The following is an 18,360-nucleotide window of genomic DNA, read 5'->3' as shown; positions in this document are numbered from 1 at the left end:
AAAGGAATGCATATTGCTAGCAGATAATGAACTGTGCATCTTGGATGATGATAAGGAAGGATCATAATCCTTGATCTATTCTATCAAATGGTTTTCGACCAGACACAGTAAGACAGTACTGTGCATGAACTGACAAGAGATTTCGGTTTTAGAAACATAGTAAAGATAGATGTTAGGCATACAGCTTAGCTGACAATGTTTTACCAACTGTGTTATATAGAGTAAAAAGATGATTTGCGTTATCACACATCCCTTTAATTCTAGATTCCTGTTCAAGATAAAATTTTCTTGGGTATAATCACCTCAGGTATTTCTGTGAGCTGTATGAATTTTGACAATGGCTATCCTGAAAGACTTTTTAATAGTTTTCATGTACCTCGCGACACATGGCCAGAGTTCATAGCATTTTATCATATGAGGTAAAACACAACCATGTAAATACAAGCCACAGCTGTGCCCTGCAGGTATGAATTGTAGTCGTCATGATCATTTAAAACATCGTTTAAAACAGCGCTGTAGGTTGCTGATGATGTCTTCTGAATACACCACATGTACCATTTCCTAAGCGATATAACTCTACTTATATCCAAAGAAACAAACTGCTTGGAACTGACTCAAACATGGTTACTTCCATAAGATATGATCACTATGTGAGCACTGACAATTTTGTAGCAATAGCCAAGCATACAACAAGCATACATGGTATGCGCATCTTTGTTTAAATTAATTGTATGCCTAAATATGGGGCTGTGCGTTTCAACTGGAATATATCAGTTGTACATTAGTACTTTTGGAACTATATATAATATCATGTAATTATGAACACTGAGAAAAATTATTACAAATTATCATTTTACATTATGGAAAAAAATACTTTCTTTGAGGATGCAAAATGATAGTAAGTAAATCAAAATTTGTTCATACCTTATAAATGAGTTAACACTGATTACCTGCTGGGCCTAAGCACTCTCACCTTCCAAAAGGCAGATGCTTTTACGTACAGCCATGTAAGCTACGGATATGTGTGTAGACTGGGTGTTAAACTGTGCCAACACATCAGGATGGAAATATGGATTAGAAACATCATTTTCTGATTTAACACACTACTTTTTGCAAGTGGTGAGCCCATCTGGTGGAGCTACACTGTTCTGTTGCCTGTAAGTAATATAATACTTCACTGAAAACTCTTCAAATTGTTAAAGGCTAACCAGGTCCTTTAGGAAGTTATTTTATCCCAGCTTCCCAGAAAGCCAGTTCCCCAAATGATGGATGGGCAAAGGGATGAACCAGGACACATGTATGCACACAATGAAAGTGATTATTCCATGTGTTAGTACCAGATGGCAAGATGGGGAGAATGTTCAGTATATATTTTACTGCAACAACATGGGCGTGAAAGGCTATGAATTAAGATATGCCTATAGCTCGCCAAGGAGATTAAGGTTGTAGTTATAAAAAGCATGTGATGCAATTTCATAGGGTAGAAATTACTATTAACTAAATAGAAAGCTTTGGCTTACATGGTGGTTATAACTATCATCTGTGAACAATGTCATTCTACAGAAGCAGAAGAAACTGAGCTGTGGGACTGGAAAGCTTTGTGCCATCATAAATGGCTGGAAAGTGTAATGACCATTGTTTATGTAGTTTTACTATGACAGCACATAGCACTGTGCTGCATGCATATCCAAGTGTAGAAAATTGTCTTTAGCATGCTAGTTTACATCAGCATTTCTTCATTTACGTCTTCTCTGCCTCTAAAATTTATTTCATCTATACTGTGGGCAGTACTTAAGGCTGTTTATATAGGGCAAATGTACTTTATGTACACCTCACAGAATGCCATATCTCAAAGACATAATGGGCAGCTGCAACTGCAAACGTTAATAAACTGACTATAATTTGTAGATGATATGCTAAACCTTATGTGCACTGGGAAACAAGACCTGTTTAAGATGCATGTGTTTAATGCTGCCTACATACTACTTAGAAATACATTTTGATTTTAGGAACAGATGCTTGCAGTGGTCACATACTGATGACCCTTCAAAATATGACCTCCTGATTAGGGCTTTCCTAGTTACATACACACATCAAATAATGTCACATCATACAGAATTTATGTTGCCTAACATTAGATCAAGCATCAAATGGAACCAGTCTGCAGCAAGTTATTGTATGCTTTTGATGCTTACCAGACATTTTCAGCATTGATGGCACTGATGACAATGTCTTTTTCTATCAGCCTCTGTCATCTCAGATAGCAAATCACAAGAATGGGTTGGACAGATTTGACTCACACATTCCATTTTTCATGAGACCAGTGACAGATAATTCATTGATTTACATGCATAAATCAAACATCAATTTTATGAGTATATGGTTCATTTACACCTGATTTTGTAACTGACATATGTTTAAATGGTCTTGTCCTATGTGAACCACTGTTTATCTGCAGTCTGTGTAGTGTAAGCTAAGGAAGTACGCCTAACATTGCAGTGCTGGTGAATCAGTTGCGGCTTACCATCGTATTCAATTACAGGTTATCTGTTCCTTAGTTCCCACACAGTATTGTTTGATTTACAGCATAGGTGAACACCTAAGTGGCCAGTGACATTTGTTCCCTCTACTGGTAATAATAATTTTCCTTATGGCTCATAGGGCTGCAGTCACCTATTTATACTTCTGGAAATAGAGCTGTCCAAAGACAATCTTGACAACAACAAGAGGTGACAAGAGAGCTATTGCTCTGTAACGGCTGCTTCACATCTCCTACTGCCACGGTGCACGGCTTCACCTATGTAACTGGTAAGACGATTTAGGCCGTGTTGTGAGAAGATAAGGGAGCCAGGATAGAGCAAGACCATGAAGTCATATCCTTGCTCCTCAGCCCAGTGATCTTGTGCTATCTCAAATTTAGGCTGCTAATGGTGCGGTAGCTTGCATTTCTACCTTCTTGAAAATGCAGTGCCTGGAACATTCACTCCTCAGTTTGCTATGTGTCTTTTTTAAGGTTTGCCTTAGCTATGGTTCAAATGAAAAAAAAAACTAGAATAGGAATGTAATTCTTCCATTGTTTATAGGCAGACCTACTTTCTATTCTATGCACTTTTTTCTAACCAACAAGCTAGAATTTTATTCTATATAATTTGGTACCAAAAGCTACATTTAACTGACACTAAGATTGTGAAGTAAGACCCCAAAAAGAGTTGAAAGTTCAATAATTAAGCCTTACACTCTGTTCTTAGCCCACAGTGCTAACGGTGCAGAAGTCTTGACCAAGCAACTGGGTAGGTGAAGTACACCTCTAAGAAAAAGTTTAAGTCTGTCCCTTATGTTTGAATCTATTAGCTTCTGTAATTTTCATTCACAAAATTAGCCTTAAACATTTTCTTTCTTTAATTATCCCATCCCTTTGCCCCACCTTGAAAGAAGAAAAAGAACAAAAGTTCATAGGAATATATAAAATATGTATTACATTTATTCAGGAGACTTGAAAGGGCTCCTTTGGAGCCATTTGAGTCTCTCTATCCCAGCCTATCCAGCAAATATACAGTCACATAGTTTTTAATTTTTTTTTTTTTTTATAAAAATTAATTTTTGTCTAGTCAATAACCTTTTCATTACATTAAAAGGCCAGAGGAAACACTGCCATCATCTACTTTGGCCTCCTGCATCATACAGACCATATAGTACTCTGAAAATACACGACCCTGTATAGTCAGCTTGATAGACTGTAACTGATTAACGCAATACATATTCAGTTTTGTATTGTTCCACAGTTGAGATCATGACAATAGCAATATGGAAATGTTTATTAAAAACTTTACGAAAAAGGTTACGGCACATGAGCAGGAACCCAGATTGCAGAACTGAAAATAATTTCAATTTGTTTTTTCTTAACTCTCATAATTATAGGCCCTGGTAGAAAAACAACTGTTCTAAAAATAACATTGTCGTAGAACTTTTACTCATTTGAGTTCAAAACTAGATCAGACAACATCACTAATTTACTCTGAAGTTATTTGAAACTAGCCAGTATGTATTTGGGAATTACAGTGAAAACAGTTGCTCCTACATCTTTTACTTAAAGCAAACCTTTATGACTCTGTTATAGCCTACTGAAAATAAGATTATGTAATAGAAATGCTGACACAATCTTTCTTTGCATGACATAAACATGCCAATATAGTATTATTTTTTCTCTCTTTCTCTGTATATAACATATATGCACTTTTAAGTAAAAGAAAATAGATCAATCAACTTATCATGTATTCATGTATCTATGATGTACATATACCAAGCACTAGACTTATTACACTTACCTTCCTGCATAATTAAAGTTAAATTCTCCAAATACAAACATTTTTGTTACCTTATCAAAGAACAACAGTTGACATGCTCAGCACTTCATTACTGTCAAGGAAACAGTTGCACAAAAAGTTAAAGCTGCCATGAAAGTTATTTCAAAATTGAAGTGAAATTTTCAAGTCAATAAAAAAACAGATGAGATGCTGTTTTGACTTAAAGATAATGTAACATAAGTTCTCCCATTGTAGAGGAAAATCAAATACAGAATAACTAGTGCTGTTAGTATTTTCCACCAACTATGCAAGGGACAAAATTGGAACAGTAACATGAATCATTTTGTTCTGTTTGTAGCATAAGTTAGAGTAGTTTGTTGACAATAAAAACTTCTCCGTGGATTAAAATATGTATGTACGTGTATGTGTGTGTTTGTGTGTGTTTACAAGTATACAAACACACACACACACATTTTAATATATATGACAAACAGGCATAGTATTCCAAATTCACCAAATGAGCTGATGTGTAGTAAATATGCGACGTTACTTAAACTGTCAATTAATCTATATTTTCAGCAACAACTGAGTTGGATTTACTAAATAATGCTATGGGCTGATACTGGTGCACTTCTAACCTACAGTATGAAGTACCTCTACAAAACATCTCCAAAATGCCATCTGCATTGCATATTTGTTGTAAAACTATCTCTTTTTCTAATCTTCATTTTTGTTAGCCGTACATATGTATATCTGTTTATGCTCTAAGAAATACGTTTGCAATGCTTTATAGCATGCCACATATGTTCATAAAATAAGTCCTCAAATCAATATAAAACCATGTAATTGAACAAAAAGGCATACTATTTTTCATGCTATGCTCAATATAAATATAAATTCAAGGCAGTCAAGCTATCCATTACCAAAATAATAATAACAATAATATATATCTATATATACCTACACTCTCTAAAAAGTGATCCAGTTATGTGGATTAAGAAACCAGTAAGAAATTGGTTGAATGTAGTACAAAAGTTTCATTTTATGTAAAAGTCCATACTGGCCATTTCAAGTATTTTAATATTTTCCTATAACCTTTTCATTAATAATTAGCTATTTGTAGAAATGATAATTTTATACTGAAAATTGTATTCAAGTTAAATAAAAATTAACTTCTACCGTAGTTCATTTTTAGAGTGTGCATGTATACATAGCAAAATACCCTTCTACAGATCTATCATAAATATTTAGGTTTATGTCCATTCTTTTCTATGAAAACACTTCAACTTTTTTTTTCTTGATTTTTGGATTATGTGTATCAGGCCTTTTAAGAAATAAAACTTGTCTTAGTCCATTTGCAACACCAGATTCCCTTCAGTTTGTGCCAGTTTGCAAGTTAAAGGTCAAAGATCAAAGACATAGGACAGTACACTTTAAGGAAATTCAGACAGTGAAGCTGTTCACAGAAGACAATGTTTAACTTGGTAATGACAGTCAACAGGTCAATAATCAAGTTGAAGGCAAGCTGTTCGTTGTTGCAAAAGCTACTCCCCTCAAATCCTGGCTTTCATAAAAAACCAGGTGTCTGACTTTTGGGGTGCATCATTCTGACCACCTCTAATAAGTTCACAGCCCAGTGACTGTAAAGCCTATCACTGCAAGAAGCAGCTCCTAAAACCAAAGAGGTCTGTCAGTTGCTGACTTTTCTCTAGGAAAAAAATATTGATATAAACCTGCTCTGCAGGTCACATGAAAATGACAATACTGCTGTTAGCACAAAATACACAGAATGACAAAATGCTTTGGTGGTCCCTCGGCTTTGTCAGTGATATCATGTTTGGCTGAAGGCCAGAAATTTGACTAACCCTTTGAGAACTATGATGAACATGCAAAGGGGTAACACACCAGAGGATACTCATGCAATATCAGAGCCATCATTTTAGCCTTCCTTTGAAATTGTAACTCTACCTCTGTGGAGGCAAATTGAATTATCATGCAACATAGTTTAAAAGAGAAATTCAAGATGCTTAAGATAAGAGGCGAAGCTATAAAACTGTTGCCAGTTCAGAAAAAATCTTGGTAAGTGGTAGAAGTTACTAAAATAGGTTTGGTTCCTTGAACCAGAAAGTAGCTGGTAAATATATTTTGTTTTCTATTTATGATACAGATGCTTTTTCTATCAATAATGCAAATAATTAAAAGCACTCACTTGCACTCACAGGAAATCTGTTTTGAAAAACTGATTTTCTTTAAAAACCTGTATTACCCAAACACAATCCTATAATTTAATGACAACCAAGATTAACATCCACCAGACTCTGAAAATGGATGCAATAGTTCTCAAAGGGTTACACCACCAATGTAATACCAGTGTCAAGTTTCTCGACAGCATGACTGTTGCTTTAGTTCATTGAAATCCACTTCAGAGACACACTGCTTTTTACCATGCTTTGGAATGAGTGCTCCCGACAGACCTATGAAAGGCCTGGGGCAGTTGTCTTGGTACAGCTTGGGAAAGATTATGCAGGAAAACCAACCAAAAATCAAACAAACCAATAAAAAGGTTCTGCTTGAATATAGTTATGAATATAAATGAGTTTAAAACATTGAGGACGTAGCCCAGAGCAGCTGTATAAAACACAAAATGAATGTATTATTAAGGCTGTTACTATATTGCAGATATTTTGGCCCCTTGTTTGTTGGAAAATGGCTGTCCGAACAGTCTGAAGTCCTGTGTGTCATCCGAGTCTCCCACCTGACAACAAAACTGGAAGTAGGAGTATAGGACTTTATCCGTAGCAGACAGAAAGCAATCCTCTTTGGAGACAAAGCTGTTTTGGGTCTTCTCACTTTCCTGAAAGTTCCGTTGTGGGTTGTTGTGTTTTTCTAAAAAAATTCACTTTCAGCAAAAAATTTTTCAAAGGGGAACAGGCCTTAAGGGACAAATGTAGAAACATTGGAGATTTTTTTGTTTTGTTTTTCCTCTTCGTTAGTTAATCCTGATAGTTTATAGGGCATTGAGCGTGCAGAGGAAAGGCCTAGAATTGAATGACAAAGAAAGACAAAGGACCGAAGAAACAGCAGATACTGTGTATCATGGAAGCTTCCCAGCTGAGCGAATCACCACTCATGCGCAGGACAGGCAACCCCTTGGGTTTTAAAGATCAGCTTTGTTTCAGACATATAGGTGCCCGCTCCTAGCTAGGAAACTGCATAACAGCTCTTGTGTTGAATCTCAAGTTACCACAAACTCCTGGGAGGGAAAGAAAAAAACCAAAACCCTACATCACACCCACTCTTGCATAGAGCGTTTGCAGTACAGTATGTGGCGGGGTGTTCCTTTCCTTTTGAACTGGAACACAGTGTAAACCAAGACAAGGAGGCACAAGGCCAGGATGCAGGGAATGACGATGGCTATGGCTTTCACAGTGCTGGCTGTGTTGTCCAGTTTGATGACAATGTCAACGTCATCTTGAGGGCTGTGCCGGTCTTTATCTCGATCTGTTGGTCCATCACAACCCATAAAATCCTTGAGGATGGATCTGGGATAGCCAGGTTCCACCCTGAGCATCTGGTTATTGAATTTCCAGTACTCTTTTCCTTTGTAGAAATATGTGAAGCCTGAGGAAGAAAATTGCAATTATTCATGGTCATATTGGATCAAATCACATCATCAACACACTATGACTGAAACTACTGGTATCTTTTTTACTTTTTTGCAATTAAAAAATTAAAAATAGACTTCAGTTCTAGGTCTTTCAAATCTTTACAAATTTTGTTTCTTTACTGTTTCTAGAGAATCTGACATTGTGGTGTTTTTTGCTTTTTGTTTTTTTATTCAATAAACTGGGAATTCATTTTCTTACGTTACTACAGAAAAATAAAGGAATTCCACAGAATATGATCTTTGACAGATCAGGGTCCAGGTGATTTCTTCATTTGCTGAAAACCCAACTAGAGCTGAAATCCTCAGGGCCAGGACTTTAAAGCATCACAACCTCTTCAAGATGGGAAGTCTACTGAAACAAATTGAAGTGCTAGGCTAGCCAGAAATGAGATGTCATATATGTCACATAGCCTGCTCCTGTACTTCAGAAGAAGGAAACTGGATGAAATACCAGCTTTGCAAGAGCAAACAGCTGTAACAAGACTTAAGTTTTCTGCAAAGTGCTTGTATTTGATCATCAATGCACAATTCAGTGTTATTACTAAACATGCCTAAATGGAGAAAAACCCCTTGCAACTTTGCCAAAAATCTGCATTACTTTATTATCCCAGCTGAAAAATAGCAAGAAACAAACCATCAGCATGGGTGAACTTCCTCCTACTGTTTATGAACTGAATGCAAACAGTCGGATTTTTGCTTAACTTCACTTTATAGACCTCAGTGTATTTCCTGCAGTAATAGAGGCAACTAAGAACTCCAAGAGGGATTGGGCATTATTTGTTGTATTAACAATGCTTCCTGAAAACATAAGTAACTGGCTATCTGGAGATAATATTAGTAATCACCTATTCAAACAGCAGTTAATTTCTTTCAATTCTACAAAAAAATTACTTGATAGTATATTTTGCAGCTCAAACTGTAAGAACATCCTCATCATCTACTGCCATTTTTCAGAATACTTAGAATATTAGAACATTATTTTACATTTCCTATTTATGTCATTTTAATGGCCTTCCTAGCCACTGAAAAGGTAGTATTTTCCTTTCCTTAATCCCTAGTGTTAGTTTATCTATAGAAAGGTACAATACTGATTATAAAGAAAAAAGAAAAGAATAACACAGCTATATCAAAACACTAGTTAGGAGGCTTGTTCACAAAATGCCTTCTATTCTGATTGGAACAAAACAAAAAAGAGGACTATAATTCTTTACTATAATGTAGTTTTAAAATTTTAGCATATATCAAGTTCCTTAAAGCAATCTGTATTTTAAATGAAAAATACTCTAAACTGAAGAAATTCAGCATTCTGAACCACAGGTTATGCTACCCTTGCATTTCATATACCAATGTGTGTGTAAGAAAGCACTGTACATACTGGACCTGGATAAATATTTCAAGTGTAGAAATTTGATATATTATCAGTATTCTAATACATATATATGGAACAAATACAGATATGACATCTCTAAATCTATATTCTTACATATATACAGAATACATACAAGTATACATCAAATGTACATATAAGTCAGAATACTAACATTAGTCAGTATTAATTGTTATCATACTTTGAAAGATCAAATTAAAGCTGTTAAAATCAAAGCAGCAAAGGAATTGCCAGCCTCTATAGAACCAGTAAAAATTCTACAATCAGAGCATATTTTCCACTGGAAAACTCTGAAGGTAGTTTAAACTTTCCTGTCATTCTGCTGAGGCAGGAACCAGGGTTTTACTGCTTCTCATAGCAGAACAAGTGATGTCACACAACTGTTGAAAGTGATTTCATCTAATCTGCTTGACTTGTTGAGCCTGCTTTGTGAGCTTCTCCTTACAATTTTCAAGGTGCTAGAACCTGAGACTAGTGAGCACAATACCTGACCCAAACAGCATGAAAGGGCTTAGTGGTCACTAATGCGCCAAACAGAAACTCAAATTAGGAGTGCTAGTAAGCACAAGGCAAAAAAAGCCCATTATTAATAAAGTACACTACATTTTCTCTTCTTTCTAAAAATTGCCCCACTATTCGCTTTAGCAGAATTTCTAGTTGAGACATAAGATTTTCTATGCTGCTTGCAAAGCAGAAAGATTGATTTCTCCAATCTGGAGAACTTTGTGTGATCTCAGATTCCATGGAGCAACAAAAAGAAAATTTCTTCTTCATCTCTTCCTTGGAGTTTCTACCAGAGCATTAGAAACCAAATCACAATATGGGAAGTAGCAGGGAGAGTTTCAAAGATGTTACTTGAGCCTTACCGAGCTTCTGGGACATCGAGTCAGGATGCTGACTCGAGTACGAAATTGTTTTTCTTTCTTTCCCAAGCCTCCTACTGCAAGATTACCCCAAATTTTTGTGGACAGTGAAGAAAACCTGTTTATGATCAGACTTATTGCAGGTGTTCATTTGTACGGTTTACACAATAGAAAGAGAAGGGAAAGAAGAAAGTATTCTTTAAAATTAAATGGATTAAGACATGCTTTCAGATGTTCCTTTACAAAGATTTATAGTAAAACTTATCAATTCTGCTTCTGCCCCAGAGAAAGGAAAACAGTTTCAGAAAGGAAAACAGTTTCAGGCAAAATGTAATCAACTTCTTTCCAACTAAGCAGTGGTAATTCTTATTTCCATCTGCTATTGTTTCTTTCTCTCGTCATACAAACAACAGCGGAGTTGTGAACTGTTTCTTAACATTTCTATTTTCTTGATTTCAGGGAAATTGTCTTAGTGGTCTCCTTGGTAACTTTATGGTGTCGTTTTCAATCCCTCTTTCTGCCCTGGGGCCCTTTTAGGCTTTCTGAGAAGCCCAAGAATGCCCTCTTTCCCTTCCCCTCCTCCACTATCTCATGTCATGTTTCACCGCCCTCCTCATTCAAAGAGTCAGACAGCCTATCAAAGCCACGGGGGTAAAAAAGAGAAGTGGCTTTGCTGTAGTCAAGAGTCTTTCCTGCTTTAGCAATGAGTGTTCTGCCTCTGCAGTGCTTTCAAAAACACTGGTCTGAGTGTTACAGGAAGATAATTTTAATTTGTAATGAAAGACACATGTTCCTGAGCTCAGTACAGAAAACTTATTATGGGGAATCCAGTCAAGGTAAGAAATACATACATACATACATACATACATATATGTGTTAAATTTCTTTCCAATGTAAATCTTTGAAAATATACTTGAAAATAATGAAGGGAAGAAAGCAGAGGTTGTATCCATGTTTGTGTCTGTTTTCACATATATGTGTGTTTACAAACAGTTAGCTATTGAGTGTGATGTGTGCAGGGTATCTGACCTACTTTCCAGTTAAAACAAAACCAAAACAAATAAATACAACACAAAAAAGTCCAGTCTATCCAAAAGGCCAGAATCCAGAGAGGGTTTCTGCTTCTGGATAGAACAGAGACAAAGCAAGGAAGCAATTAAACATATTTCCGAAAAAAACCCCAAAATCCCCAAAACCCCCCACAAACATTTCCATGGTAAATTACTTGATCAAGCTAGAGGTTGAAATATGAGACTGAAATGGTTTATACAAGTAAAGAAATCTTTTCATCTGCTTATTAAAAGGAAATTAAAATAATATGCCAATATATGTGTGCTGTCTGTGAGGCAAACATAATAAACAGAACCTACTAAGAAATAAATCATATATGCCACACAACAATTCTCCAACAATGGTAAGTGATGACAAATGCATGTTTTTATTCCCATCAAAGGGATTTAAACTCTGAGGAACTCAGTGCTCTATTGGCAGCCTGCCAGCAGCCCCAAAGAAGCACTGAATTCTTGTAAAATGGAGATTTGGGCTGCTCTCATTCATTTGGAGGTGAAGCCAGCTGAGATTCTAGGTTCCTGTATGTGATGATGCATCTTGATACAGGTAATACCGTTTCAGACTAACATCCCTGTGGTCTGCATTTCTGCATCATGGGCTTATGACATCTTTGATTTACATAGATTCCTAGGGATATTTCTGCTTAGATAAAGATTTTGCTTCCCTTTTCTAGTTGTTCAGAATAAAAATAATACCTTCTAAGCTGTTTAAACAGCCAACACCTTGACATTTCAAATAGGAATATACTGTATTTAGGAAGTTTGCTTTAAGAGGTATTACAATTCAGCAGAGAACAAAAATAATCAAGTGAATTAAGACACAAGAAAAAAAAGGTAAATTGAGGTTTATGATACTAAATTTGAAAGATTGTTCTCTGTTGTGTTAGAAAGCACATGTAAACAGCCATTTCCACAATAGCAAGTTCTATAGCAGTAAATATTCTGATCATAAATCAAGAATTCCTTCATTACTTAACCTGAATAGTCAATCACCACTTTACTACTCTCTCTCACATAAAAGGTGTTAGTAAATCATCAGAACAGGAATGTGTTTGCATACCATTTTCTTTGTGGACAAAGGCTCCCTGAGGAGATTCTGGGATACCTTTCCATATTGTGATTGGTTTGGGATAACCAGGGTCCATGGATCTCATTTCTTCACTGTACCTCCAGTACCTGAAATGTTTTATAAAGGAAAAGAAAAAATCATTTATAAAAGAGCAGATGAGTAACTACATATTTCTTCCTTCTAACATTGCTACATTCTTTAGCCACATATGGGAATTCTTGACTTCTTTTTTTTGAACAGACTACCAGACTACAAAGAAATTTATTTGCTGACTGGACAACTGTTTCATGTAAGCAGAAAGAAGATAAAAGACATATGCACTTTGAGAACTAAATCAGTATGCATCTCACTTATTATTGCAGCAATTCTGATGCCTCAGACTTCTACATGGTGACAGAGACGCAACATATGCAAAAAATATGTTAACGTTTTAGATAACATTTTAATTATGAAAATGACAGTAGATTAAGATTAAAATACTCCCAGCAATCCTAATTTAACTCCTTATATGTATGCATTACAGTAGCTTCTCCTTTCATTATCATTAGATACAGTGTAATATAAATTCAACCTGCTTTTGTGCCTTTTTGCCAGCCAGCCCTTTTCCAATTTAAAAAGCTTCAGCATGCAACCCGAACATGTAAGAAGTATTTACTATTATCTACACTTACAGTTACTGTTGATAATTTCTTGCTGGTTTTAAGAATTAGCATACTGTATCTCTAGTACCTCTGTGTATTCTGATACAATATTTGGGTGGGTCATTTCATGTTTTGATTGGCTCCACTAATTTAGAGCATGGTTTCCTGGGAGAATTTTTTTTTTTCCATATTAGTCTTGTTCATGTAAAAATTACATAAAAAGCAGCCACTACACATTTCAGGACATCAAAAGCCTGAGAAAGTATCACTTTCCTTCATAATCTAGTCACTGCAAAAAACTTGACCCTTTTACTTTTCATTTGACTTCAACTTCTAGAAATCCTTGTTATGATTGTTCCTGACATATGAAAGAGTCCTTAAGTGGATGATATTTTGTCCCTGCAAAGGTATTTAAGACACTCTAATCAGTTCACATATTAATCTTCTTAAAAACAAAATGGTCTAAACTCCTCTGAATTTATCCCTGTGGGGCAGTCCTTTGGCTTTAAACTTTCAATTAAATTAAAAGGTGGAAGATTTCAAGTGGGTTAAGGGTTGGCAAGTTACATTAAAACATTTGTAGTTATTTTTTCTTTCTTATGCATAAATTATTTTTATAGCCTGATTCCTTAATCTAGTCACATATGCACCAGTAACCAGCCAACAATGCTCTTTATTTTGAAATGTAGCATCTTTCAGAGTTTACATGGAGAAAGAAACATATTGAAGTAGTGAACAAAGCTCTGGCATTAATACTATAGGAACCAGTTCTTCCTCATCTTTTGACTCTGCATTTCTTCATCCTTAATTTGCGTTTTTTTTTTTATTTTATCAACTGTCTTTCTTTTTCCTTTATCCTTCTTTCCCAGAATCCTATTTCCTTCCTGCATATTTCTACTCATTTTCCTTTTTAGTCTTCAAACCCTTTTGAGCTCCTTCTTTTACTAACCTCTAAGTTTTTCCACTAAGCTGCATGATGGAAATAGAAAGTCCTTTCAAAAATATACTTTGTTGTTAAAAACTAAGTCTCTGAGGACATACCCAAAAGTCCCCAGACTGGGTTTTTTTTAGCATCGATGAGAAATCCTATGAGGGAAGGATTCATCATGATACTATCCTGGCAATCTCTGAGGAATAATGAGCATGTCTATAGGGTAAGAAAAAGCCCAGTCCTGATTCTCCTCAGCATGGCAAATGTTCACGAGCAGACTCCTCAGTGATGATTTGCATGATCCGAGCTTTACAAACTATAGAAATAGTGTTACTATATCTCGAAGACTGATAAAGTAACAGAAGGAAAACAAATGAAAGTGCACTTTGTGGTGTTAGAAAAATGGAATTTGGAAAATATTTGGTAAAACATGTTCTTTCCCGTATCTACTCTTACTTACTTAATGATATTCTGAACTATTGGATGACTAAGTTTTATGACGAAAAAAATTCATTTAGACTCTAAAGTACAAAAAAACAGTCATACTAGACAGGGGCATAAACAAGGCTGTATGCCAAGAAGTGCGGCAAACCTGTTACAATCTTGTCCTATACCACTCAGTTGTGGTAGGAAAGGAATGCGAGAGGGCAAAATGTTTTCTGTAATCATCTTTTGTCCCCCTTTAGCTTTCATACAATTATTTGGAAAAATTATCTTCAGTGTTTAAACTGATAATTTCAAACACGAATAACAATGAACCATACATGAGCTGCTTTCGACATATGAGTATTACAATACCATTTACTATTTGGACTTACTCGAGAGGTGGGCTAGTGCAAAAACTCATGAAGTTCAACAATGCTAAGTGCAAGGTCCTGCACCTGGGTTAGGGCAATCCCAAGCACAAATACAGGTTGTGTGGAGAGCAGATTGAGAGCACCCATGAGGAGAAAGATCTGGTGGTGTTGGTCGATGAGCAGCTCAACATCAGCTGGCTTCAGCGTGCACTCGCAGCCCAGGTGGCCAACCGTATCCTGGGCTGCATCAAAAGGAGTGTGGCCAGCAGGTTGAGAGAGGCCATTCTGCCTCTCTACTCTGCTCTCGTGAGACCTCACTTGCAGTACTGTGTGCAGTTCTGGGGACCCCAACACAAGAGGGATGTGGACCTGCTTAAGTTGAGTCCAAAGCCTTGAAAATGATCAGAGGGCTGGAGCACCTCTCATAAGAAAAGGCTGAGTTGGGGTTGTTCAGTCTGGAGAAGAGAAGGCCCAGGGGAAGACCTTAGAGCAGCCTTCCAATACCCAGTGGGGACCTACAGGAAATCTGGACAGGGTCTTTTTACAAGGGCGTGTAGCGATAAGACAAGAGGGAATGGCTTTAAGCTGACAGAGGGGAGATTTACATTAGATATTAGGAAAAAACTTCACTGTGAGGCTGGTGAGGCACTGGCACAGGTTGCGTTGGGCAACATCGCTTTGAGCAACATGGTCTAGTGGGATGTGTCCCGGCCCATGGCAGGGGGACTGGAACTAGATGATCTTTAAGGTCCTTTCCAACCCAAAGCATTCTGTGATTCTATGATTCTATGACTTTTGTTTGTTTGTTTCGGGTTTTTTTTTTTTTTTTTGGTGTGGTCTTATTTTTGTTTCGTTTTGTTTTTTTCAGTACAGTAATATTTGATGCTTGTATTCTATTGCTGTAACTTTTTTATGAATATCAATGTTCTGGGATATGTAACTCTGTCTAGATTCTGCCCTAATTAACTTCAGATTACTGTAAAAAAAAAACAAGGATACAGCTCCTTCGTTTACATAAGGAAGAACACACTTATTTCCGCCCACCCCCCCAGTATAACTTTTTGGTTGCCTTTCATTCCTGCCACCAAGAAGCTACATTTTTATTATACCTTCCCCAGGAAAAGATCTACCCCTACAGTAGATTTATCCATACTAAAACCAGCAGGAGAATTCAACTCTAACTTTACATTAAGAAAAAATTGTGACGTAAACAATACACATTGAGAAGCTTAGTGGTATATGGGTTTATTCTCACTGGTGGTCACTATCCTGTAATAGGTCAATTATCCCTGCAAGGCTCATGTTCAACATACTGTTCTAACATACTGTGTTGCACTTTTATCCTGCTGAGTTTTATTGTGCTTCTTAGCTCTAAGTAGCAACTTCTCCATCAACAGATGTTTTCTCTGATAGTTCTTTTTTCTCTTCTGTTATTGTCACTAATGCTTTAGGAAAGTCTTGACTATAAATAATTGTCTGTGCCTGGAAATATAAAAGGACACTGCTGAATAAAACTTAAAGGAAATACAGCTCACATTAAGATTCCTACTGTATGTATTTCCTAGGAGAGTGGAGGTGGAAAATCATATCTGAAAATGAACTTCCATTTTTTAAAAAATCTACTCAACTATGGGAAGCAAATTATTTAGGTGGCTTTCTTTTTCACTGTGGAAATTGATTGCTTGAAATGATATCTAGTTTTCAAACACCACAAAAATTTTACTTGGTTATGTGCTTTCCTCATCATAAGTGTTGGAAAAAACTTTGTTTTTTTTAAAAAAAGGCTTTAGTATTAAAATTGGGCATGGCAATTTGTAATGCAATATTACAGTATTGCAAAAAAATCATCAACTGCAGTGTGCTAACCATATTCTATGATGTGCATTAAATTAATTTCTGAAGAGATCCATGAATACTATTAGTGTCCCAGAATCCTAAGTACCAAACAGTAACAAAAGCAGTCATCATATTTTTAATAATACTAATACAGACATTACAATTATTAATAAAGAATAATTTATCTCTGAGGACTCAGAATTTGCAGTGATACATCAATCAACAAACATAGAAACATCCCGAAAACTTATAAAATCCATCATTCTGAAAACTTGCAGGGTTTAAAAAATTGATGTGTTTTCCTGACATCCCTTTAAAGAAAATATTCTTTCCCTTATTTTTATAGACAGGGAATTGAAGACACAGAGACACTAAGTGACCAGTGCAAGTCTGTTTCAGGATTCAAATGTAACTCAGATTTTACAATTTTTTTCCTGTTCTTTATTAATCATAAAAATAAGTGTCTCTTCTGAACGGAAATGGTTTATACCATATATTCTGAACGGAACTGTACGATTTATTTAAAAATAATTCCTAAGGAACTGCTCAAATTGTTCTTTCATTTCCTGGTTTAGTTGTCATTTCCCTTTCTTACCTTACTTTTAAATAGTAGTAAAGAAGTCATTTTCATTGACCTTAAAAAGCTTTGCATCATGCCTTGCCCGTTTACGTGCCACGGTTTAGAAATGTGAGAAAAAGGAGCAGGTAAGAGTGTGCATAACTATGTTACTTTGAATGCCTAAGTTTAAATTTGTGACAACTATGACTCACTGATGACCTCTAAAATATAACTTTTCCACTGGACATACATATACTCATATACTTATAGAATCAACTAGGTTGGAAAAGACCTTTAAGATCATCAACTCGAACCATTACCCCAGGACTGCCAAGATCACCACTAAGCCATATCACTGACAGCCTCCTCTACACGGTTTTTGAACATTTCAGTATATTCACACAAATATGATTTAGGTTGTAAGAAATGTGCTTCCTTGCATAATTCCTATACCGACCTATCTCCTTTGAAGAAGTAGGTTTTCCCAACATCTTCCCACCAAATTGCTGAATCAATGCCATGGGAAGGAATTCCGCTTCCAAGAGTTATCAAATCATGAGGGTAACCTGGCTGGAGAGTAGTGTCCTTGAAAACCCAGAACTTGTTACCTGTACAAAAGCATATATACACATACATATATGTGTGTTAGTCTTCAGTACTGTCAGTATTAATATTAGTACATACCGAAGAAATAAGAAAGACTCCCAAATGGCTATAGCGGTTCTGCCAAACACAATTAAATGAAAAATGTTCTATCACTGCAGATAATGCAAAATTAAATATGCCTAACAGATATCTTGCATTTATAAAGTATCTTTAGTTCAATAAGCCCACAGAGTATTTTGATATCTACTATATAGGGTTCAAACTCAGAATGAAAATGAAATCATTTCATGAGGCTCTGTGGCTGGTAATGTAATACATTTGTAGCAATAATCCACAACAATTTTACATTTCATGAGGAAAAAAGAGTGAATTTTAAGACAAAATGAGGTAAGAAAGCATAGAAATAAATAAAAAATAGAAAATCCTAGCCTCATAGAGACCATATACTTTCATTACTTTGTATTCTCCTACTCCTCAAGAAATTAAATTACTCATGAAGAATTACAGATTATTTCTGAAATGACCATAGAATTTAAAATATTTTTAATCATATTTTCTTTACTGTGGCCTAAAGACAAAACTGCAGTTCTGAAATCCCACAGGTGAAAACCTTGTGTTTCTGAAATTAAT

General features: G+C 35.8%; 1 protein-coding gene across 3 annotated transcripts in view; it reads right to left on the bottom strand.

Annotated features, from left to right (window-relative positions):
• Positions 1–274: 274 nt before the first annotated feature.
• The window catches only part of MMP16 (matrix metallopeptidase 16), a 187,117-nt gene continuing 169,031 nt past the window's right edge, over positions 275–18,360 (bottom strand). For all 3 annotated transcript variants that reach the window (XM_030496672.1, XM_030496662.1, XM_030496653.1), the window contains 3 exons: positions 17,582–17,732; positions 12,352–12,467; positions 275–7,925 (listed from right to left, as the gene is read on the bottom strand). In XM_030496672.1, the coding sequence (XP_030352532.1) occupies positions 7,591–7,925; positions 12,352–12,467; positions 17,582–17,732 (602 nt within the window). In that variant the 3' untranslated portion in view covers positions 275–7,590. The remainder of the gene's footprint in view (positions 7,926–12,351; positions 12,468–17,581; positions 17,733–18,360) is intronic.

This window comes from Strigops habroptila, chromosome 1 (assembly GCF_004027225.2).
Source record: "Strigops habroptila isolate Jane chromosome 1, bStrHab1.2.pri, whole genome shotgun sequence".
Lineage (NCBI taxonomy): Eukaryota > Metazoa > Chordata > Aves > Psittaciformes > Psittacidae > Strigops > Strigops habroptila.
The sequence above is the reverse complement of the archived record's forward strand: the minus strand, read 5'-3'. Positions and strand labels throughout refer to the sequence as shown.